The sequence below is a fragment of the Macaca fascicularis genome, chromosome 7 (genome assembly GCF_037993035.2).
Source record: "Macaca fascicularis isolate 582-1 chromosome 7, T2T-MFA8v1.1".
NCBI classification, from domain to species: Eukaryota; Metazoa; Chordata; class Mammalia; order Primates; family Cercopithecidae; genus Macaca; species Macaca fascicularis.
In genome coordinates this window covers 48,352,606-48,376,635 of record NC_088381.1, presented here as the reverse complement: position 1 = coordinate 48,376,635, position 24,030 = coordinate 48,352,606, and the positions used below count along the sequence as shown (strand labels likewise).

The following is a 24,030-nucleotide window of genomic DNA, read 5'->3' as shown; positions in this document are numbered from 1 at the left end:
AGGGTTTATCAAGCTAATACAAGCATAAACTTACAGCAAACTTGATTTTTAATGGCAAAATGTCAGAAGTGTTCTCTTGAGCAAATCGGGAGCAAAATAGCACTGCCTCAACTCAACATTTTGCTGGAGGTTCTAGCCAGTGCAAAGGTTAAGAAATAAAAATTATAAAAATTGGAAAGTAAACTCAAAATGGCCATTAAAAAAGAAATTAGATATATAAGAATTTGGAAAAGGAAAAATGGCCATTATTCACAGATTACATAATTATGTACTAGAAATTACAAAAGTTCCTACATAAAATTGATTTAAATTAATAAGAGTTTAGAAAGTTTTTTTGATGTAAGATCAGTTGTACTTTTTTTTTTTTTAAGACAGCATCTTACTCTGCCACCCAGGCTGGAGTGAAGTGGTGTGATCATGGCTCACTGCAGCCTCAGCCTCCCTGTGTTTACGTAATCCTCCCACCCTAGCCTCTTCAGTAGCTGGGAATATAGGCACACACCACCATGCCTAGCTAACTTTTTTTCTGTTTTTCAATTATTATTTTTTTTGTAGAGATGGGTTTCACCCAGGGCTGGTCTCAAACTCCTGGGCTCAAATGATCTGCCTGCCTCGGTATCCCAAAGTGCTACTAGCATTACAAGCATGAGCCACCATGGCCAGATGATCATTTGGACTTCTAAGCATTAGCAACCAAAAGAAAAAATTAATTAGGAAAACATACACATAATTTATAATAAAAAATAACAAGGTACCTAGGATTAAATATAAAATAAAGATGTATAAGATTTTTGCATAGGAAATTGTAAAACTTTATTAGAAAATGTCAAAGAAGACTTAAATAAATGTAAAGCTTATATGCTATGTTCATGGATAGAATGGCTCAATATTAGAATGATTTTAGTGTTCTCATGTTAATCTATAGACTCAATACAATACTGATAAAAATTCTTAAAGGATTTTTCAAGGAAAACTGATGTGATAATTTCAAATTTCATAAGGAAGAACAAATGTCTAAGAATAACTAAGACACTCCCAAATAATGTGAACTGATTTGCCCTACACAGATTGAGATTTATTATAAGGCTGTAGTAATTAAGACAGCAGGTTACTTGTACAGACATAGAAATGTCCAATGGAGCAAATACAGAGGCCAGAAAAAGATAAACATATATATGGAAACTTGGTACTGAAAAGAAATGGCCCTGGAAATTTGTTGAAAGGGAAAGACTATTCAATAAATGTTCCTGTAGTAACTCATTGCCAAAATGGGGAAAAAAGAAAATTAGATCCCTTAATGAAAAATGAAATTAGATCTCTTATTTACCCTATACAGAAAATTTAATTCCAAGCATATAAAAACTTAACTGTGAAGTGCAAAACTTCAATAATTTTAGAAAGCAATATAGGAGAATATGTCTATAACCTTGGGATCAATAATTTCCTAAACAGAAAAAGAGAGTGTTAACACAAAGAAATAAAACGGATACATTCAAATACACTAAAATCAAGGACTTCTGTTTAGCTAAAGACACTTTACAAGTCATAAGGTGGAGAAAATATTACATGGAATAAAAAGCAGAGGGTTCATATTCAAAACACACAAAAGACTCTTAAATCAGTAGTGAAAAAGCAAATAACTAAATTTAAAACCAGAAAATAAATACAAACAGGCATTTCACAGAAGAAGAAACGTGAATGATATGTATACACGTAAACATTATACTATATCAATAGTTAATGATCAGAGAAATGTCCATTACCATACACTGATACCATTTTATATCTTATATATAAGTAAAAATTAACCTGTCTGATAATACCTAATACTGGAAAGGAGATAAATCATTGAGAACTTTTACACTCTACAAGTGGAAATGAAAACTAATAAAACTGCTGTGGAAAGCAATCTGATATTAATTGTAGAGTTAAACAAACATATTCTCCATGACCCACCAATTCAACTCCTAGGCATGCATCCTGAAGGAATCCTTGCAAAGAAATATGAGGAGACATGTTACAAAGTGTTCATAGCAGCATTGTTTGTAATAGGAAAAACACCCTAGAAGGAACCCAAATATCTATCAACAGGTAAAAAGATTATATATTCATATTGTAGAATACTATCTAGCACTGAAAATGAATGAACCACTGCTACAAATATTACCACGTCAAATAAAAACATCAAGTTGAATAAAAAAAAATCAAGATACCATGTTTACACAACTCAAAACCAAACAAGATCAAACAGTATGTTCTTTTTGGGCTTGGTTTTTTTTTTTTTTTTTTGAGATGGAGTCTCACTGTCACCCAGGCTGGAGTACAAAGTGGTACCATCTCAGCTCACTGCAACCTCCACCTCCTGGATTCAAGTGATTCTCCTGATTCAGCCTACTGAGTATCTGGGACTACAGGCATGCAGCATCTTGCCCAACCAATTTTTGTATTCTTTTAGTAGAGATGGGGTTTTACCATGTTGGCCAGGTTGGTCTCGAACTCCTGACCTCAAGTGATCAACCCTTCAAACAAAAAAGTAAATGTTCACTTCCATTTCTCTTATTCAGTATTGTATTCTGGAAGTTCTAGCAAGCAGCCTTTCAGAGTGCTGGGATCAGAGGCATGAGCCACTGCACCTGGCCCAAACAGTATATTCTTTAGACACACATACACCTGTGATTATATTATAGATAAAAGCAATGAAGTGCAAACCATAAAATTCAGGATGGTTGTCTCTCGTGGAGAGAAGCAAGGAGGACATGAGTGGGGAGTAGCGTACAGTACTGGGAGTTTTGATTGCTTTAGTTGTGTGGTGAGTTCATAGGTTTTTGCTTTATTATTCTACTTCATAATTGCTTATATATTACATATATTACATATGTTCTCCTACACATATTCAGTATTATACCTTTTTAAGAAATAAAATAAATGGTTAAAAAAATACTCAAATACCATCACTCCACTAAAGAGCTGGACGGTATTACGATTGAGTTCAGCAAACCTTCAAAAAAAAAAAAAAAGGTAACTCCTTGGTTGTTTAAACTGTTTCAGAGGCTAGGTGTGGTGGCTCACACCTGTAATCTTAGTACTCAAGGAGTCTGAGGTGGGAGGATCACTTGGGTCCAGGAGTTCAAGACCAGTCTGGGCAACACAGTAACACAGTGAGACCCTGTCTCTACACAAAGTAAAAAATTAGCCGGGCATGGTGGCGCATGCCTGTAGTCCCAGCATCTTGGAAGGCTGAGGCAGGAGGATTACTTGAGCCTGGGAGGTTGAGGCTGCAGTGAGATGTGATTGGGGCACTGCACTTCCAGCCTGGGTGACAGAGTGAGATCCTGTCTCAAATAAAACAAAACAAAACAAAAAAAACCAGGCCACGCGCGGTGGCTCACGCCTGTAATCTCAGCACTTTGGGAGACCGAGGTGGGCGGATCACGAGGTCAGGAAGTGGAGACCATCCTGGTTAACACAGTGAAACACGTGTCTACTAAAAAATACAAAAAATACCAAAAAAAAAAAAAAAAAAAATTAGTTGGGCATGGTGGCAGGTGCCTGTAGTCCCAGCTACTTGGGAGGCTGAGGCAGGAGAATGGTGTGAGGGTGACAGAGCAAGACTCTGTCTCAAAAACAAAACAAAACAAAACAAAACTGCTTCAAAGCACACAAAAAGATTAAAGATTTCTGAATTGATTTTACAAAACTATCAAAACCCTGGTCTAGCACAATAAAATATAGCCAAGAGCCAATACCACTTATTTAAAAAGAAGAAAAAATTTAAAATATTTATAAATCAAATACAGTAGTAAATTTAATGAAGAAATCATTATTAAGATAGTTAATTCCAAGAATGCAAAGACAGTCCAACATTAAGAAATTCATAATATATTCACTATGTAAGTAGATTAATGGAAACAACTCATATGAGCATTTTGACAAAGGCAAACAATATTTGATAAAATTCAGCAATCACTCCTGATAAAAACTTAGAAATAAACTTGTAACTGGATAAAATGTATCTACCCGAACCTCTGATAGGTATCATACTTAGTGATGACATATTAGAAACATTCCCATTTAAGTCTGGAAGAGCGGGGCGCGGTGGCTCATCTCAGCACTTTGAGAGGTCGAGGCGGGTGGATCACCCGAGGTCAGGAGATTGAGACCAGCCTGGCCAACATGATGAAGCCCAGTCTCTACTGGAAATACAAAAATTAACTGGGTGTGGTGGCGCAAAACCTGTAATCCTAGCTACTCGGGAGGCTGACGCAGGAGAATTGCTTGAACCTGGGAGGTGGAGGTTGCAGTGAGCTGAGATTATGCCATTGCACTCCAGCCTGGGCAACAAGAGCAAAACTCCATCTCAAAAAAAAAAAAAAAAAAAAGTCTAGTAGAAGACAGGATTGTTCACTTTCATTTATCTTATTCAGTACTGTATTCTGGAAGCTCTGACAAATGCAGTTAGACATGAGGTAGAAACAAGCACAGGTATCAGACAAGAAGGAAAAACTCTGCCATTGCAAGTCATAGGCACACACATACACATATGCACATAAACCCACAGACACACACATAGGCACACCCCCTCGTGTTTATAAATGTACAGGAATGGTTCTAGAAGGACAGATGCTAAATTGTTAACAATGGTCTCATCTGGGCAGGGAAGGAGGATAGGGGAGAGAATGAGGGTAAAGAGGAACCTTTAATTTTTACTCTCTGTATTTGTTTGCATGAATTTGTTTTCACAACAGTTTTTATAATATAAAAAAATTGTTAGGCTGGTGCGGTGGCCCATGCCTATAATGCCAGCACTTTGGGAGGCCGAGGCAGGCGGATCACTTGAGGTCAGGAGTTGGAGACCAAAGTGAAACCCCGTCTCTACTAAAAATACAAAAATTAGCCAGCATGGTGGCAGGCACCTGTAATCACAGCTACTCAGGAGGCTGAAGCAGAAGAATCCTTGAACCTGGGAGGCAGAGGTTTCAGTGAGCTGAGATCGCACCACTACACTCCAACCTGCGTGACAGGGTGAGACTCTGTCTCAACAACAACAAAAACATTTAAATGAGAAAAGTCATATGGTGACTTTTCACCCAAGTGATTGACCCAAGGCTCAAACTTGAGTCTTGCATTAGCAAGTGAGTTCCACATAGCTGGTTTGCTATTTTAGATACCAGAAAAAGAAAGAAAGGTGAAGCCAGGGAGAATTGTGTACCACGAAATAGTCATTAAGGTCATTACACTGACCCTTCATTTCTATTTGCCAAAAATAACACTCTAGGAACGAAGAGTGACAACTAGTATTTTAAATAAACGGTGTCACTGCTTACAAAGCAGTCCTACATGAATTATTTAATATGATTTACTCCTTGGGAAATAATTTCAATAATTTATGAAGAAGAAAAAGTCCTGCAATGATGACCTAAATGACATGTCAGAAAAAGATAATCTTAAGACTGTAGATCTAGAATTTTGAGAACTTTCAAAGGCCCAGAGAAAAACTCCAGTTCTCAGGATCGAGCTGACTGACAAATTTCCTGCCACATCCCCTCACCATGGATGCTTCTGTGATCTGAACTATGCATTGTTTCCAGAACATGCCATGTCCTTTTTTATTTCTGGGGCTCTATAGATGTTTTCCCTCTGCCTGGAATGCTCTCCCTCTTTCCCCTGACAATGCTTACCTATCCATCAGAAAAGAGTTAAGACTGCAGACCTGACTGCTCTCCTTGAAAAGATCTGCTTACAAGGCTGGCCCTAGGCTGGAGTCCGGTAACTTGGATCTGGGGAGGGTTCCCGTCATTCCCAGAACTGATAAGGGTGGCGTGCTTGCTGTGCCTCTACTGTATAGACAATATGGTTTATGGTGAACACCTGCCTTCCCTGTGGGAGTCTGGAATTTTGTTAGCTGGCAGGCAGAGGCTGTGTATGTGGTCAGCCCCAGTAAAGATGCTGGGCTCTGGGCCTCTAACAAGCTTCCTAGCTGGCAACATTTCCCATGTGTCGTCATAACCCATTGCTTGGGGAAGTAAGTGGGTCCTGTGTGCCTTCCCTGGGGAAAAAAAAAAAAAACCTTGGGAGCTTCCATCTCGTTTGCCCCAGACTTTACCCCATGAACCTTTTCCCTTTGTTGATTTTCTTCGTATACTTTCACTGTAATAAATCATAGCTGAGTGCCAATGTATGCTGAGTCACTGAATCACCGCAGATAATTGAATCATAGGGGTTGTCTTGAAGACCCCCAACACACAACCCTTCAAGCTTCAGTTCAAATATGTCATCATTTGTGGAATCTTTCTTTGCTTTCTTATGTAGCTTCCCATTGTTCTTGCAATTAATGAGAGATCCTTATTGCATGATCATTAACTGTCTCTATTCTGTGCCCCTTTTAGAGTATAAGCTCATCAAAGACAAAGATCTGGTCTTTTCACCTTTCTTTTTTCAGCACAGGGTTAATATACTTGCTCGCATTTGCAATGGTGATTGTAGTCGATAGCACGTTTTACACAATGGGAGCATTTTACGCACATTCAATTTGTTTTTCTTACCTAAAAGCATATCCTGGTGGTCATTTCATTGCACATCTACAGCTACCTCATTCTTTCTGAACACCTGCACAGCATGCCTTATCACGAGGACAGTAGGATGGAAAGGGCCTAATTATAACAGGTGGCTCATAGAACATTTTACACACTCAGAGTAGACCTATATGATAAAAAGTCTTAGAAATGGAAAATCTGGGTCCAAAAGACATTTATTTATTTTTAACGTAAAAATTGTGATATAATTTACATACCAAAAAATTTGCTCTTTTAAAGGATATGGTTCAGTAGTTTTTAGGATAGTCACAAAATTGTGCAACCATCACCACTACCTAATTCCAAGATGCTTTCATCACCATGAAAAGAAACCTTGTCTGTACCCATTAGCAGCTAAGATATTTATTTTTTATTTTGATAGGTTTTGCCATATTGTACCATCAAAATTAAAGAACATCTATGCCTGTAATCCCCACACTTTGGGAGGCCGAGATGGGCGGATCATGAGGTCAGGAGATCGAGACCATCCTGGCTAACACGGTGAAACCCCATCTCGACTAAAAAATACAAAAAAATCAGTCGGGCATGGTGGTGGGTGCCTATAGTCCCAGATACTTGGGAGGCTGAGGCAGAAGAATGGAGTGAAACTGGGAGGCGGAGCTTGCAGTGAGCCGAGATCGTGCCACTGCACTCCAGCCTGGGCAACAGAGCGAGACTCTGTCTCAAAAATAAATAAATAAATAAATAAATAAATAAATAAAAGAACATCTTTTTGACCACACTTTGCAGAATTTATCACATTATTCCAAATATGGAATGTAGTAGATTTCTAGTTGCATCTCCTTCCCTGTCCCTACATATAACAATGTCTCGTTGGTCTTATCTGAGAAGGTTAAGTGCAAGTTCAAGAAAGAAAATGCAAGCCTCCCATTCCCACCTCCCCTTCCCCGCCATTCTGCTGCATCCTGCAAAGAAGCTGCTCATTGGCACACTCCCCACGCTGATAAATGCATCAAAAGTCCAGCTTGACTTTAAAAGTCCTTTACAGTCTTTTCGGGGATACATCCCATCTGTACAAGTGTACATGGTGGCCACCCTAACCTTGACTAGGATAAAGGGATTCTCATGATCTCACTGTTCTGAGTTTAACGCTCTGGCAATGGGACAATTAAAGAAGGCACAGTTCTTTTCTGTGTCTGTTCTCCAACCCATGCACTGACACCATACCAGGTTGTTCTGTCCTTGGACCACAGTCACCAGCGCTGACAGTGCCAGCCACAGGATGCCAAACAAGGCTTGCTTTGCATCACACCCCTCCTCTCACCACCTGCCAGGCTCTGCTTATCTGAAAGGACCTCACACCCTAGAAAACTGACTGTAAACTGCTTCCCAGAGTGTGCCGCTTGGCTTCCAGCTCCACATTGAGAACACAGCCCTTCAAGCACCCCCAGGTGTATGATGCTTTCTTACCCGTTCTTCCTTTCCTCATGTGTTTTTAGGCACGTCCAAAGGGAAGATAATTAAAACCTGCAAGAAAACCAGCTGGCAGAGAAAAGGAAAATCTTGGTGACTTAGGGACGACGCCACATGTTTATGGGTAAGTTTTGTAAGTAACACGACAATAAAAAAGAGGGTCTTATAAATAAATGCCACATTCTTCAAAGCTCTATCTAAACTACATTCTTTTTAAGGAAGAGGTGGGGGCTACTCATACTCATGCTCCTTCCTCATCACTTCATTTCCAAGAAGGAAAAAGGAATCCTAATCGTACAATTTCCTAGGAGCTCAGGCATTCTGGAGCCAACAGCACAGAAACACACACGCACTCACACATGCACGCACACTCACATGCACACACTAGGGGAAAGAGGGAAAGCAAGAACGAAAAGAGGAAGAGGCCCAAGAGGATCTTTATTTAGCAAAGCAGAGTGGAACAAAGGGGCAGGAGCGCAGGCATCTCACTACCTTTGATCGGGTTTTCTGGCTATTCATGTTAAGCACACACACTTCTAACTCATAAGACAAAACCTCTGCCTTCTCGCAAACGCTGAACACTGTCTGAAAAGCACCGAGATTTGGGTGAGCCTGTATAATCCCTTTCAATTTTCATCTGCTTTGCTGATTGTCAGGTGAAGCAGAGCCGTTTGCCACTCTGCACGTGACACAAGGCTAGGGGCACACACATTCCAGCGTGGCCTTCCCCACGAGCCAGCTGTGTGCAGGTAACTAAAGCCTGCCCTTTGCTTGCTGTTAATAAGAATAATTGGCACGCCACTGAGGGGCTGCTGGAGCGCTGTGATTTGCTCAGTTCGGGGGTCTCCCCAGACCATATGTGCATGCAGCGGTGATAGAAATATTTTCCATATGAGCTCTCCTCTCGCCTGCTTAAGTGCTCCAGGCTGAGTGAGGCCAGCCCATTTGTCATTTACTCTACACACTAAAAAAATCAACAGGGAAATTGTGAACTTCAACTACAACTAGAGGGCAATGGTCTGCTTTCAGCTTCCAGCATCACTCACCCATTCAGTTTCTCCTGCTCCCATTCAAGGGCTCAATCACTCCACAGGCCCAGAAAATATCTACAGAGCAGAGGACATGAGTAACTAATAGGCGAAAAGCCTACAACAAATGACCCGTTGCTGCATGTCTCTGAGCTGCATGTCTGTTTTGAACAGAGCAACAAGCCTGCTGAAACCACAGCTAGCCTTGCAGCCCTGGGCTTGGGAGCACTCCCACTTCCACTCTTCTTAGACAAGGGAAAGTAATTACATTAGGCTTTCAGAGCCTGCTTGGTCCCTGACAAGGCTAACAAAAAGCAAAGCTGTGAAGTGGCCTCATGGCCTTTTTAGGAGATACACTTTTCACTTGGCTTTTCAAAGAGGGAGACGGATGCAGGAGAAAGGCTGTCCTTTCGTTACTCAGGCATCAGGGTAAGGAAGGAAAGGAGTGGATGAGGGAAATACGTTGCAGGCTTGTTCGCAGGTGAGGGTGGATACACCAAGGTGCTTCCCTCTCCAGGCTCAATGATCATCTACTCCAATCTCTTTGCCTGCATCAAAAACTGACTCCGAGAGGTATCACTGATGTTAAAAAAAACAAAAAACAAAAAAAAACTGTACCCAACAACCATATGAACTGAACCAATAATAATAAATCATCCTCATGAGCTTAGAACATGTCTCCCTGCTAAGGTACATCTGGGCATACTCCTAGCCCTGTTATATATCATCATCCCTTTTCAAACCTATGGTAGAAAGTTAAACACAGATTTTTCCAAGCACATCAAAGCAAAAAATAAAAATAAAAAATAATAATAAAAAAAAGAGAGAAGTGTTGCAAAAGCAGGGAAGAAAAGCAATTCCCCTAGCATGTACATTCTCTCTGCAGCACTAGAGAAAAGTTCTCAAAAGGTAACAGTCCCTAACGAAATCTGACATGGCACATCTTTTTTTTTTTTTTTCTGCTACAGCAGGAGAAACGTGCGTGCTACAGGCATCTGTCACCAAGGCCAGAGCAGCTTCCCGGTGTGGCAACTGTACAGACAGCTTCAGAATGATATTTTAGAAATTATAAAATTCTTCAAGAAGAAAAGAAGCCTTCATATAAGAAAAGGCAAGAGAAGCCTACAAAAGTAATATAAAGCATTACTCTTTGCACCCCATAAAATTCCATTCCCTGATCCCTCTTGGTAGATAGAAGAGGAAATATAATGCTGAAAAAAAATACAACTTCTGACAAGATATTTTATTTGGCTTACCTCTCCCCCAGGTCTTGCTAACACTGCTGTTTGAACGTGGAGCAATGTTAATATCAGGTAGCTGACAAACATTATTACCCAAAGTTAGAACTACCCTAGAGGAGAACTCCGTCTGCCAAGTGCTAACAGCTAGCAGATGCACTTGTGTCTCGGGATTCCAGCCCCGGAGTTCCGCTAGGCACCGCGCTGGTTCCCTCGGCTCTCCCTCACTGTACTACCCGGCGCTTCGAGCTCAGCCTCTGTTCTGAAGAAAACTGGTAAGCTGATCTCTTCATGTAATAACTTCTCCCGGCTGGGGGAGGGGACAGGAGCCAGCTGGGAGCTGGGGGGCTGCCTTTAACAGAAAGCAGAAAGGGGAGGGACAGAAATGATCAATGTGGAGTTCTGCATCTGGTCTCATTCATGAAAAGGGTTCCAAGGTAAGTACTCCACATGCAGGGGGACAGCCCCTACCTCGTCAACTGAGGCAGGGAGGGGGCAGTGAATTGCAGCAGGATGAGCTCCAGGCTGGGAACGGGGAGAGCCAGGGCCTTCCTAGTCCAGGATCTGGAGCTGACAAGCTGTGTTTGCCTGGACAAGTTGCCAGCCCTCTCTGGCTGCAGTTTATTTTTCTCACTTGTACAAAGGTTGGGTGAATGATGTCTGAGTGCCCTTTTAGATCTGATTTGATGGTTGCAGAAATCTAGGCAGTTAAAAGCTGCATTATCAAGGGCAGCCTCAACGGGGAAAGAAGTTACAAGGGTGATGTGTGTTTGTGCACCAATTGTATAGACACAAACTGTGGAAGCCATTATATCCCCCTCTTGCTGCATCCCTGGGTCACTATGCCTAACCAAGAGCTTGAGGAATTATTGCAGAAAATGTAAAAATAGGTGGTAAGATGGGAACAAGTGAATCCTAAGTGTCAGACAGTGCTGTCAGAGTACATTGAAATGCAGGATGGTTTTAAAGAAATAAGAGCTACCTCTGAGTAGACTCACATCGACCATCAAAGTGGGGCTTGGGAGCGTGGGGAGCAGGCTGGGAAAAGGGTCATCCTAAAGCCTACAGTGCACTTGAGATACACCTTACATGGCCACCTGTTATCCTGAAATAGCAGGGGTCATGGCTTAAAATGGATTAGAACCCATCAAGTATGTATTCTGCCCGGAATGGGCTCAAGGTGCTATTCTGAGGCTCTTGGTGGCCACAGAGGCTAGGATGACTGCATGGTGCAGTGGAAACACCCTGAGGTCCTGGAATTAGGCAGGTGTGGGTTAAACTCCAGTTGTACTTCAAACTCTCGTGTGTGTCTCTGGGTGAGTATTTAACCCTGGTGAGCCCTAGTCTCCCCTCCTGTGAAACAGGGAAATGCCATCCAATGGTTATGATGAGTATCAATGAGCTCACCTAGGCACAAAATGTGGCATAGTTCCTGGCACACAATAAGTACTAAAGACACAGGCTTTCTCTTTGATCTGAAATAAGTATCAGCAGCCAGCCCCAGAAAGTAAATTAATAAACACTTGAAAAGCCTCAGGTTATGAGCATTTTCCTGCATTAATGAGGAAACTTTAAACCTAACTGCAGTTTGCAGCCATCTCAGAAACTTTATTATCACCAGTCACATGACCATTTACCAGTGGGGAGTTTTTTGGCGGGTGACTGGGAGGGAAGAACTTTCATTCCTTCTTCCAGGGCTATAAGAGAAAAACAGGTATAGTGAGGATAATATCTCCAGTTAAGGAAAGAAAGGAATGAATTTTTCCTCTTCCCCCTTCTTAGTCATTGTTACGGTTCAGCTTTGGGTCTGTTCTGCTCCCTAACTGAAGGGGAAAGTTATCTACTGAGTAACCTCACGAGAAATGCAGGAATTATTTAAGAAAGCCAAAGTTCTTGAAAGACCAGGAGTACTGTCTAGCCAGGGGTTGGGAAACCTTCTGTAAAAGGCCAGATGGTTTTAGGTTTTACAGACCATGTAGTCTCAGTAGTAACTACTCAACCCTGCCATTATAGCACAAAAGCAACCACAGACAACACACACATGAACGGGTATGGCTGTGTTCCAATAAAACTTTATTTGTAAAAACAGGCAGGCGGCCAGATTTGACAGCAGTTTGCCAGCCCCTGGTCTAGAGACTTCTCAATCATCCTTCAATCCACTGCAATCTTTTGACCTCTCTGCTCTACTGCAAGGGCTCTGGAAAGGTCACCAATGGCCCCTGTGTCACAAAATTCAAAAGATAATCATTTAGCACTTATTTACTTCTCTGTAACCATGTCCTCCTTTTCTTTTAATATTGTGGTAACAAATAGACAACATAAATTTATCATGTTGACCATTACTAAGTATACAATTGAGTGGCATTAAGTATATTCACAATGTTGTGCAGCCATCACCACTATTCATTTCTAGAACTTTTCCATTATCCCAAACAGAAACTCTGTATTCATTGAACACTACCTCTCCATTTCCCCTCCTCCAAGCCCCTGGCAACCTCTATGCTACTCTCTGTCTCCATGAGTTTTCCTGGTCTAGGTACTTCATATAAGTGGAATCATACACTACAGTATTTGTCCGTTTGTGTCTGACTTATTTCACATAGCATGTTCCCAAGGTTCATCCACTCTGTAACAGGTATCAAAATTTCATTCTTTTATAAGGTTAAACAATATTCCATTGTATGGATATACCACATTTTGTTTATTCATCCTTCTGGTAGAAACTTGGATTGTTTCTACCATTTGGCTGTTATGCATAATGCTGCTATGAACATGGGTGTACAAATATCTATTTGAATCCCTGCTTTTAATTATTTTGGATATATATCTAGGAGTAGAATCACTGAATCATATGGTAATTCTATGTTTAACTTTTTGAGAAGCTACCAAACTGTTCTCCATAGTGGCGGCACCATTTTACATTCTCACCAGCAATGCACGAAGGTTCAATTTCTCTACCTCCTGACAACACTTATTATTTTCCACTTTTTTGACAATAACCATCTTAATGGGTATGAAATGTATGTCCTCCTGTTTGAACCACTCTCTTCCCATAGCTTCCAGGGCTATGACTCTAGATTTCCTTTGCCTCTAATTAGCCAACATTCGTTGAGCACTATGAGCCCAGTATTATTAAAATTATTTTAAAAACTTTTAAAATAGATTCATGTAACCATGATAACAGGCTTATTAAATAATTTGCTCCATGTCACACAACAGTAGGTGGCAGTTGGCATTCTGACCCTAAAAGCCTTTGTCCAGAGCCTGACTCTTAATGACTGCATTGCCTTGTCACCATTTCTCTGGACTCCTTGACACACCCTGTGTCTAGCTCCTAAATTCCTATATTCTAGGCCCTGTCTCCTCTCTATCTGCCCTTGTTGGGCCATCTTATCATTCCAATGGCCCCAACTCTTTGCACATTCATGACTCTTTTTTTATTTTTATTTTTTGAGACGGAGTTTTGCTCTTGTTGCCCAGCTGGAGTGCAATGGTGCAATCTCAGCTCACAGCAACCTCCGCCTCCTGGGTTCAAACGATTCTCCTGCCTCAGCCTCCCAAGTAGCTGGGATTACAGGCTTGCACCACCACGCCTGGCTAATTTTGTATATTTTAGTAGAGATGGGGTTTCTCTATGTTGATCAGGCTGTTCTCAAACTTCTGACCTCAGGTGATCCACCTGCCTCAGCCTCCCAAAGTGCTGGGATTACAGGTGTGAGCCACCGCCCCTGGCCCACATCCATGACTCTCTATAATCATCTGTAGCCAGGTCTCCCTCCTGACCTGTAGGTCGATGTACCCAGTTGCCTAATGGATACTTGCATTCCTCAAATGTACTCCAAACTCAACAGGTCTAAAACTGAGCTAGTGTTTCCCTGAAACCTGTTCTTCCTCCTGTTTCCTCCATCTCAATAAATAACATCATTATCTATATAATTCCCAGGGGCTGACAACAGCCCACTCCCTCACTTTTTCATCCAAACCATCACTGGGTCTGATTGAGTTTCCTTCTAGAGGGCTCCCCAGCAGGTCTATGGCCCCATATTCCTGCTGCCCTGTTCCCATCTAGCCCTCCATCATCTCCTCTTGACTTTACGTAGCAACCTTCTTGTTCTGTTCTTTTCTCCTTCCAGCCCTCTTTCCCAGTGCAGCCACTGGGATCTTCTAAAATGTGATTCCAATCATGTCACTCTCCTCATTTTTTTTCTAACTTTTTGTTTTGAAATAACTTCAGATTTACAGAATAGTTGCAAAGACAGCACAGAATATCATGGCATCTCTTCACATTGTTAACATCTCACATGACTATGATACATTTATGAAAACTAAGATGTTAACATTGGCACAATAATATTAACTAAACTACAGACTCATATTTCCCCAGTTTTTCTCCAAAATGTACTTTTTCTATTCCAGGACCCAATCCAGGAGACCACAATTACATTTAGTCATCACATTTCTGTGGTCTCTCCTGGTCTGTGACCGTTTCTCAGCCTTTCTTTGTTTTTCATGACCTTGATGCTCTTGAAGACTACTCGTCAGGTATTTTTTAGTTTGTCCTTCAATTTGTTTTTTTCTTTTCTTTTCTTTTCTTTTTTTTGAGATGGAGTCTCGCTCTGTTGCCCAGGTTGAAGTACAGTGGCGGGATCTTGGCTCACTGCAAGCTCCGCCTCCCAGGTTCATGCCATTCTCCTGCCTCAGCCTCCTGAGTAGCTGGGACTACAGGTGCTTGCCACCATGCCCACCTAATTTTTTTTGTATTTTTAGTAGAGACGGGGTTTCACTGTGTTAGCCAGGATGGTCTAGATCTCCTGACCTCGTGATCCGCCTGCCTTGGCCTCCCCAGCTTCCCAAAGTGTGAGCCACCATGCCTGGCCCAATTTGGTTTTTTTCTAACTTTTTTTCATGATTAGACAGGGGTTAATGGGTTTTTATGAAGAATACTATAGAAGCAAAATGCCCTTCTTATCACATTCGTCAGGGGTATTCTATTCCAATATGACTTATCACTGATAATGTTCACGTTGACCATGTGGTATCTGCCAGGTTTCTTCACTGTAGAGGTAGTATTTTTCCTTTTCTATATCCTGTTCATTAGAAATGAATCAGTAAATCCCATAGAATTAAGCTCTCCTTCCTGGAGGGGGAGTATCAAAGAATATTTGAACATGTGTTAAGACCATCAAAAATTCATAAATATTTTAGAGGAGATAATTTGAGGCTATGCAAATATCCTGTTTTCTCTGCTAATTTTAATACTCATCTGTAGATTTTGCCTGCAGCAATTATTACTGCAGTGTTCTAACAGTGATTTTCTGTTTCTCTCATCCCTTCTACATTTAATCAGAATTCAGCAGTATGATTTGTCCCTCCTCTTCCATATATTTATTAATTCAAACATTTATTTATACTCCTCTGCTCCTTAAAATCTTTTGATGGGTGTCCTTTGGGATGAAGTCCAAATCCCTTCATACGACAATTACAAGACTGTTTGCAATACATTCTCTTCCTGCCCTTCCAGCCTCCTCCTCCTGTCTTGTGTTCACACACACTTCATTCTCCAGCCATCTTAAGCCACAAGAAATTATCTCAAATGCCATGTGTCCTTGTACCCCATACCTTCTTTCCTGGTACTCCCGTTCTCTAGAAAGTCACTCCCCCATCCTCACTGAGCTAGCTCCTGTTGCTCTTTGTCTCTAAAATGTAGCCCAAATTGTTCATAAGCATCAAATATTGGACACCACTAAATGCCCATCAATAGGGACTAATTGAATAATTTGTGACCTCCATAAAATGAGGTACCCTGAAGCAACAACAAAAAAATTGAGTTTGCTTCCTATGTAATGATATGAAATATATCCAAGATTAAGTGAAAAAAGTAAGATGCACAGAGGTGTGATTACCATCCTATTATTTGCATATGCATGTTTATAATTGCTTGTCTATGTGTTATCTGTGGAAAAACACACTTGAGACTACTAATAATGGCTACCTCTAGGGAGGGAAACTGAGTAGCTTCAGGACAGAAATGAGAGGAAAATTTATTATTACACATCTGTGCTGTCTCATACTGCAGCCACTTACCCACACACAAATACTGAGTACTGGAAATGTGGCTATTCCAAATTGTAATATCCTGTAAGTGTAAAATGCACTTCATACAATTTGAAAACTTGGCATAAACAAAAGAATGTAAAATATCTCATTCATATATTTTTATGTTGATTTGATGTTGAAATAATATTTTGAGTATGTTGGGTTAAATAAAATATAGCATTAAAATTAATTTCATTTGTTTCATTTTACTTTTTAAAATGTGGCTATTAGAAAAATAGCCACACTGGTGGACAGCTTTTCTATATTCCCTTTCATACTTACTGAACTGTCAAACATGTGAATGTATTGCTATTCAAAAAGTAAATAAAATGAGACCAGGCGCAGTGGCTCATGCTGGTAATCCGAGCACTTTGGGAGGCTGAGGTGGGTGGACCACTTGAGGTCAGGAGTTCTAGACCAGCCTGGCCAACATGGTGAAACCCCATCTCTACTAAAAATACAAAAATTAGCTAAGTGTGGTGGCATGCGCCTGTAATCCCAGCTACTCGGGAGGCTGAGGCAGGAGAATCACTTGAACTCAGGAGGTAGAGGTTGCAGTGAGCCAAGATCCCGCCACTGCACTCCAGCCTAGGTGACAGAGACTTGTCTCAAAAAAAAAAAAAAAAAAAAAAAGTAGGCAGGGCACGGTGGCTCACACCTGTAATCCCAGCACTTTGGGAGGCCGACGCAGGCAGATCATGAGGTCAAGTGTTCAAGACCAGCCTGACAAACATGGTGAAATCCCGTCTTTACTAAAAATACAAAAGTTAGCTGGGCGTGGTAGTGCACACCTGGAATCCCAGCTACTCAGGAGGCTGAGGCAGGAGAATCACTTGAACCCAGGAGGTAGATGTTGCAGTGAGCCAAGATCCCGCCACTGCACTCCAGCCTGGGTGACAAAGCTAGACTTCATCCCCCCACCCAAAAAAATAAAAAAGTAAAGAAAATGAAATAATGGTCGTAATAATAGTTAAGAATAGAAATGAACACATGCACAAGTTCTCCTTGCTCCCAGTGATTCACTTAAATGTCACTTTTTCTAGGAGTTATATCTCATCAGTCTCCCTGTCAGGCTCAGGGCAGTGCCCTGGCTTCTGTCCCCAGCCATCCTCTGATTATCTCCAGTGTAATATTTATCATGATGTGTTATAATTGTTAATAAATGCATTGTCTTCATCCATACAGAATGAGTCCTCCATACAAGAGATGTGTCTTTTTCTCTTTGGCCCCAAGAGTCAGCACACAGATAGCCTGATTCAGTGAATGCCACACAAGAGAATGGATGCAAAGGTGGGCTTTACAGCAAACTCTTATCTGCTTATGACGGGAGGTCTTCTCATGGTTCGTCTTAGATACCAGAAAACGGAAAACACAGAGGCTAAATTCCCAGAAGGTATATTCCTCAAGGAAATTCAAATAATTTCAACCTAAGTTTTGGGTGACCTAAAAAGAGAAAACGTTAGTGGTAGAAATAAGAGTATCAAAAAATAGGGAAAATGAACATATGATACCTAAAACAACACATTTCACGTAAAATATAATTGTGCACTACCTCTAATAAAGAAGAGTAAACCATAGCAGATATCGCCTCTAAGGCTATTTTACTTTCTGCAAAGAATGTGTATTCCTTTATGAAGGAAGAAAGAATATGCAGGTTTCTCCACAGAGGTCCATGTCGTACGGCTTAAGTGTTCAAACTACGTTTATTTCTTTACATATGCTGGCATTGTGTGGAATAGGTGGAAAAAGTCTCCTGTCAAGAAAGCAGCTGGCTATCAGTCAGGGAGCTGGCCATGCAGGAAAGGAGAAGCAGAAGCAGGTGTTAGTAATTAACTCTCCCTTTGTATGAACCAAGAAGCCATTAAAGAGCCACAGAAGTGGGAAATGAGGAAAGCGAAGAACAGATCTCTGCCGCATTTCCGGTGATTGCTCTCCCTTCTCTTTAAAGATAAGGACAATCATGAGAATCTACAACAAAGGAAGTCGCTGCATCTTTACCCTTCTCTGATTTCTGTCTGAAAGGGGCCAAAGCCTGGCTGGATCAGCACTTGTAACTATCAGGGCAGCCATGCAGTTAGGTTGAGCACTTTGCAGGTTCACTGAAAGGAGAATTATGTTACTTGGCTCAACTGGGTTCAGGGATTTAAAGTCGGGCCGGGAGAAGCGCCAGAGACACAATCAGGGAGATGCTAAAAAAAAAACAAAACCATACAGGCCCATCCTAACTCTTACAGTACACAGGGGAGCTAGTTCAGACAATGCATCAGAACCGTTCTCATGTTGACCGTATTCTTTGTTTCAAGTATTTGCTCTAAGACAGAGGTTCTCAACGGTGGTCCCTGGATCAGCAGCAACAGGGAACTTGTTTTAAAATGCAACTATCAGGCCTCATCCCAGACTTATCAATTAGGAACTCTGGGGGTTAAGGCCATCGATTTGTGTTATAAGAAGCCCCGTGGATGCCTGCTGGTTTGGGAACCACTGCTTTAAGCAATACTTATCTGTCTGGTAAACCTTAATTCAAACTGCATAAACGTAAAGTATTATTTTATGAAATCTTATTTTCTTACAAAAGGTAACTGTCAGATACTAAAACACAGCACGAAGCCGTAATAATGAAAACAGTGGCAAAAACAACCAGTGACGGAAGAGACAGATCATTCACCTGACTAAACATGTAGAGGGATTTCGTGTGCAATCAATGAGTCACTTCAAATCATCAAGGAAAGGAAGGCAAAGGGTTAGGAATGTGGCCAACCACTTGAGTAGTAATTTCTCCAGTTTATATCAATGACAAACTGCGAGTGGATTATAGGTTTTATGTAAACAACAGAAGTATGAAAACAGTAAAAGGAAACGGGTCTATATTTCTATATTCTTAGTGTGGGGAGGGATTTTTAAGCAGAGCTATAATGAAGACAAAAATCACAAAACAAAATATTTATATATTTGTATATATATTTTAAAATTCTGTAAGTTGAAAATACCATAAACAGAATTAAAAGTCAAATAGGCGGGGCACGGTGGCTCACGTCTGTAATCCCAGCACTTAAAAGGCCAAGGTAGGTGGATCAGTTGAGGTCAGGAGTTCAAGACCAGCCTGAACATGATGAAACCTCATCTCTACTAAAAATACAAAAATTAGCCGGGCATGGTGGCATGTGCCTGTAAACTCAGCTACTTGGGAGGGTGAGGCATGAAAATCACTTCAACCTAGGAGGCAGTTGCAGTGAGCCAAGAACACGTGATCGTGATTGTACTCCAGCCTAGGCCAGAGTGAGACTCTATCCCAGGAAAAAAAAAAACAAACAAACAAAGAAAAAAAAGCCAAATATACAGTAGAGAATGTATTTCACTTGTCCATTCACTGAAAATATCAGTACTTATCATCTGCTTGAACCAGGAAAAAAGAGACTCAATTCTTATAATTATGGAGCTTTTGGTCTGGTGCAGGATGCCAACATTAATGAAACCCAACAAATACAATTAGAATTGCAATGTGAAAAGAATTATAAAAGAAGAATATATGGTAGTATAGGAAGATTGTCCTCATTAGAGAGATTGGCTTGTGAGAGGAGCAATAATGGCCTTCCTGATGACCTGAGAGGAAGGAGGTGTGGCTGAACAGAAGCAACCAAGGGGGAGTCAGCCCAGCCTCAGATGGGCTGAGGACAAAGGGAGGGGCCATGATGCAGAGACTTTGTCTTTCTCTTAATGAGAATCTATTTTAAGGGCAAGGGCAGCAGTAATAGGACCAGGTTTGCAGTTTGCAAGGGCTACTTCTGTTGTATGGCAAAGGGATTAGAGGCAGGCAAGAATGGAAGCTGGAAGACCAGTAAGAAGATTATGGCCGTAGTCTAGATGAAAAGGGCTAAGAGCTTAAACCGGGATGATGGAAAGAAGTGAATGATTTCAAAGATAACTGACAATATTTATAGGGCGAAAGGGCTCAGGTCTACAATATATTTTTAAAAACACAAAACCCTTAAAGAAAGACAATGTTAACAGTGAAAGGTTGGACTCAACGTCTAACCATAGGGGAGGTCCTAGATACACTATGGTATACCCAAAAAGTGAACTCCTATCCAGTCCTTTAGAGTGACCATGCCATTGACTGCTGATACTGACAACATTTTGCTGTTACATTTTAAGACAGAAGTAGGCTACATCAATAAGGGAAGAATAGTCTTTTCCACAAATGATGTCAGGATAAGTGGATATCTACATGCAAAAGAATGAAGATAGACCCCTACCTCATCCCACACACACACAAAAATTAACTCAAAACACATCAAAGATTCTACATCATGGTCACTATAATTATTAATAATATATTATACACTTGGAAATTGCTAAGAGAGTAGATTTTAAGTGTTCTTATAATACATACGTGAATTAGCTTGATTCACCCAGTCACAATGTGTACATAAACCCAGAACATCATGTGGTACACCATAAAGACCACCAAGACATACAATTTTTACTTGTCCATTAAAAAAATAAATCATAGATCATGGTAGGCAGAATAATGTCTCCACCAAGATGTCCACGTCCTAATCCCTGAAATTTGTGAATATGTTACATTACCTAGCAAAGGAAAAACAAGGTGGCAGATGGAATTAACATGGTTAATCTGATGACTTTAAAATACAGAGATTATTTTAGATTATCAAGGTAGGCACAATTAATCACAAGGGTCCTTAAATGTGGAAAGGCCAGGCAGAGGAGGGAGGGTTGTGAGAAGAACTCAGCCTGCCATTTCAGGCTTTGAAGGTGAAGGGGAGCTGGGAACCAAGGAACACGGCAGTCTCCAGAAGCTGGAAAGAGCCAGAAGTAGGAATCCTTTCCTAGAGCCTTTATAGGGACTGCGGCTTTGCCAACACCTTGATTGCAGTCTACTGAGACCCATTTTGGACTTCTGATCTCTGGAACTGGAAGATAATAAATTTGTGATCTGATGCCACCAATTTGTTAATTTGTTATAAAAGCCGTAGGACACTAATATATAGACTTGAGTATAAGAGCTAAGATTTTAAAACTCCTAGAAGAAAACACAGAAGTAACTTCATGAGCTTGAGTTAGGTGACGGTTTTATAGGTGTAACACCAAAAGCACAAGTGAGAAAGGAAAAACCAAATAAATGGGACTTTATCAAAATCGAAGACCCTGGTGCTGCTAATGATAACATCAAGTTGGTGAAAAGGCAATCCACAGAATGGGGGAGAAAAAATGTACAAATCATGTCTGATAAGAGACTTGTATCAGAAGCTATAAAGTATTCTTATACTTTAATAATAAATGAAAACTCAATTAAAAATGGGTAAAAGATTTGAATAGACATTTCTCCAGGAAAAAACATACAAATGGTCAATAAGCAAAGAAAAAGATGCTCAAAATCAAGAGTCATTAGGGAAATGCAAATCAAAACCACTAATCAAATACATAGGTGATAACAAATATTGGCAAGGGTGTGGATAAGCTGGAACTGTTATATACTACTGGTGGTCACGTAAAATGGTGCGGCTGCCTTGGAAAAGTCTGCAGCTGTATCAAAAAGTTAAATGTAGAATTACCATATGACCCAGTAATTCCAATTTTAGATATGTACCTAAGAGAAATGACAACATATGTTTACATGTTCACAGCAGCAATATTCATAATAGCCCAAGCCCCAAAGTGGACATAACTCAAATGTCCATCACCTAATGAATAGATATATATAAAATATGGTACATCGGCACTACAGAATATAGTTTGGCAATACAAAGAAATGAAGTTTTGATACATGCTACAAAATGGATGATCCGTGAAAAGATACCTTTTTTTAAAAAAATTAATTTATTATTATTATACTTTAAGTTGTAGGGTACATGTGCATAACGTGCAGGTTTGTTACATATGTATACTTGTGCCATGTTGGTGTGCTGCACCCATCAACTCGTCATTTACATCAGGTATAACTCCCAATGCAATCCCTCCCCCCTCCCGAAAAGATACCTTAAATGAAGTCAGTCAGTCACAAAAGACCATTTGTTGAATGATTCCATTTATATGAAATGTCCAGAATAGGCAAATGTATAGAGACAGAGAGTAGATGAGTTGTTTCACAGGCCCGAGGAGGGTGAGCAGAAATGGGGAGTGACTGCTAATGGGTATAGGATTACTTTTGGGAGTGATGAAAATGTTCTGAAGTTATATTATGGTGAGAGTTGCACAACCCTATGAAGATAAATATACTAAAAAAATGAAATCAGTGAATTGGATGATGTATAAATTATACACGGTTTTTTGTTTTGTTTTGTTTTGTTTTTTTGAGATGGAGTCTTGCTCTGTCACCCAGGCTGGAGTGTAGAAAACAATCTTGGCTCACTGCAACCCTTGCCTCCCGGGTTCAAGTGATTCTCGTACCTCAAACACATACCCACCACCAGACCTGGCTAATTTTTGTATCTTTAGTAGAGACAGGGTTTCACCATGTTGGCCAGGCTGGTCTTGAACTCCTGACCTCAGGTGACCTGCCCGCCTTGGCCTACCAAAGTGCTGGGATTACAAGCATGAGCCACCAAGCCTGGCCATAAATTATATCTTAATATGCTGTTTTTAAAAAGTAAGCCATAAAATACCATCCTTAATATAATTTTATTTTGAGCAAACATAAAAGGTGAGTATCACATTCTTTTAATTTTGTTATTTTCTAATTGTTTTTACAGTGAGCAGAAAAATATAGTAAGAAAACAAAAATTATTCTCATTTGGAAAAATAGTGAAATGATAAAAACGGGAATAACTATGAATAGGCAGTTCACAAATGAAGATACACAAATGCAATATGAGACTCTAATACGAAAAACAATTTAACATTAATAGTAACCAAAGATACACAAAATCAACTAACATGTTGCTACGTTCACCTGGAAAATAATTTTTATGAAGGATAAATGCCCATTACAATACCAAGTTTTCATCTTGGTATTGTTCACAATGGTGAAAAATCTTAAATAATGTAAACGTTTAATCACAAGGTCTGAATTAAATACGTCTTACTGCATGTTTTGGGATATTATTTAGTTATAAAACTATGGTGTTGTAATATTTAGTGACACTGATTGGTGTTTGCTGTATTGATGTGACAATTTACTAAGTGAAAAAAAAGTTACAAAAGGGGATTTCAAAGATGAAACCATTTTCATTACACACAGAAAAAGTGATCAGAAGGCTATTATCCAGCATGGTAATGCTGGTTATCTCTGCACGGTGATTTTTATTTTCTCCCATTTGTGAATCTGTATTTTCTAGTGTTCCCACCACAAACACACAATACTTACGTAACAAGAAGGAGTAACGAAGTTTATTTTGATCCTGCTCAGATTACTGGGGATTTGCCTCACTGGCAACTCAGCTCAGCCAAAAGATGCAAAAGCTCCATCTAGAGGTTATTTTTATCAAACTGCAGGCACCTGATCCCAGAAACCCAGGGAAGACTCAACTGCTCAGCAAATACAACTCATATCTCAGAAGGCACACACATAGTAAGTGAATATCTCAGAAGGACTGGCTTTCTTTCCATGACCAAAGGTATTCATTCTGTGTCTAAATGGAAAACTTTATAACTCCCACCAGTAGAGCTGAGAATATATTACCAGTGGGAAAATGACAGAGTCAA

The 24,030-nt window shown here is 40.3% G+C and overlaps 1 protein-coding gene across 3 annotated transcripts in view; it reads right to left on the bottom strand.

Moving 5' to 3' along the window:
• The window catches only part of THSD4 (thrombospondin type 1 domain containing 4), a 687,670-nt gene that overhangs the window by 231,794 nt on the left and 431,846 nt on the right, over positions 1 to 24,030 (bottom strand). Inside the window, exon 1 of one of the 3 annotated variants that reach the window (XM_015453017.3) lies at positions 10,291 to 10,536. The exons of the other annotated variants lie outside the window; for them this stretch is intronic. Coding sequence (XP_015308503.1) covers positions 10,291 to 10,362 — 72 coding nt within the window. The 5' untranslated portion in view covers positions 10,363 to 10,536. Of the gene's footprint in view, positions 1 to 10,290; positions 10,537 to 24,030 lie in introns of those variants that run through there. 3 annotated transcript variants of the gene reach the window in all.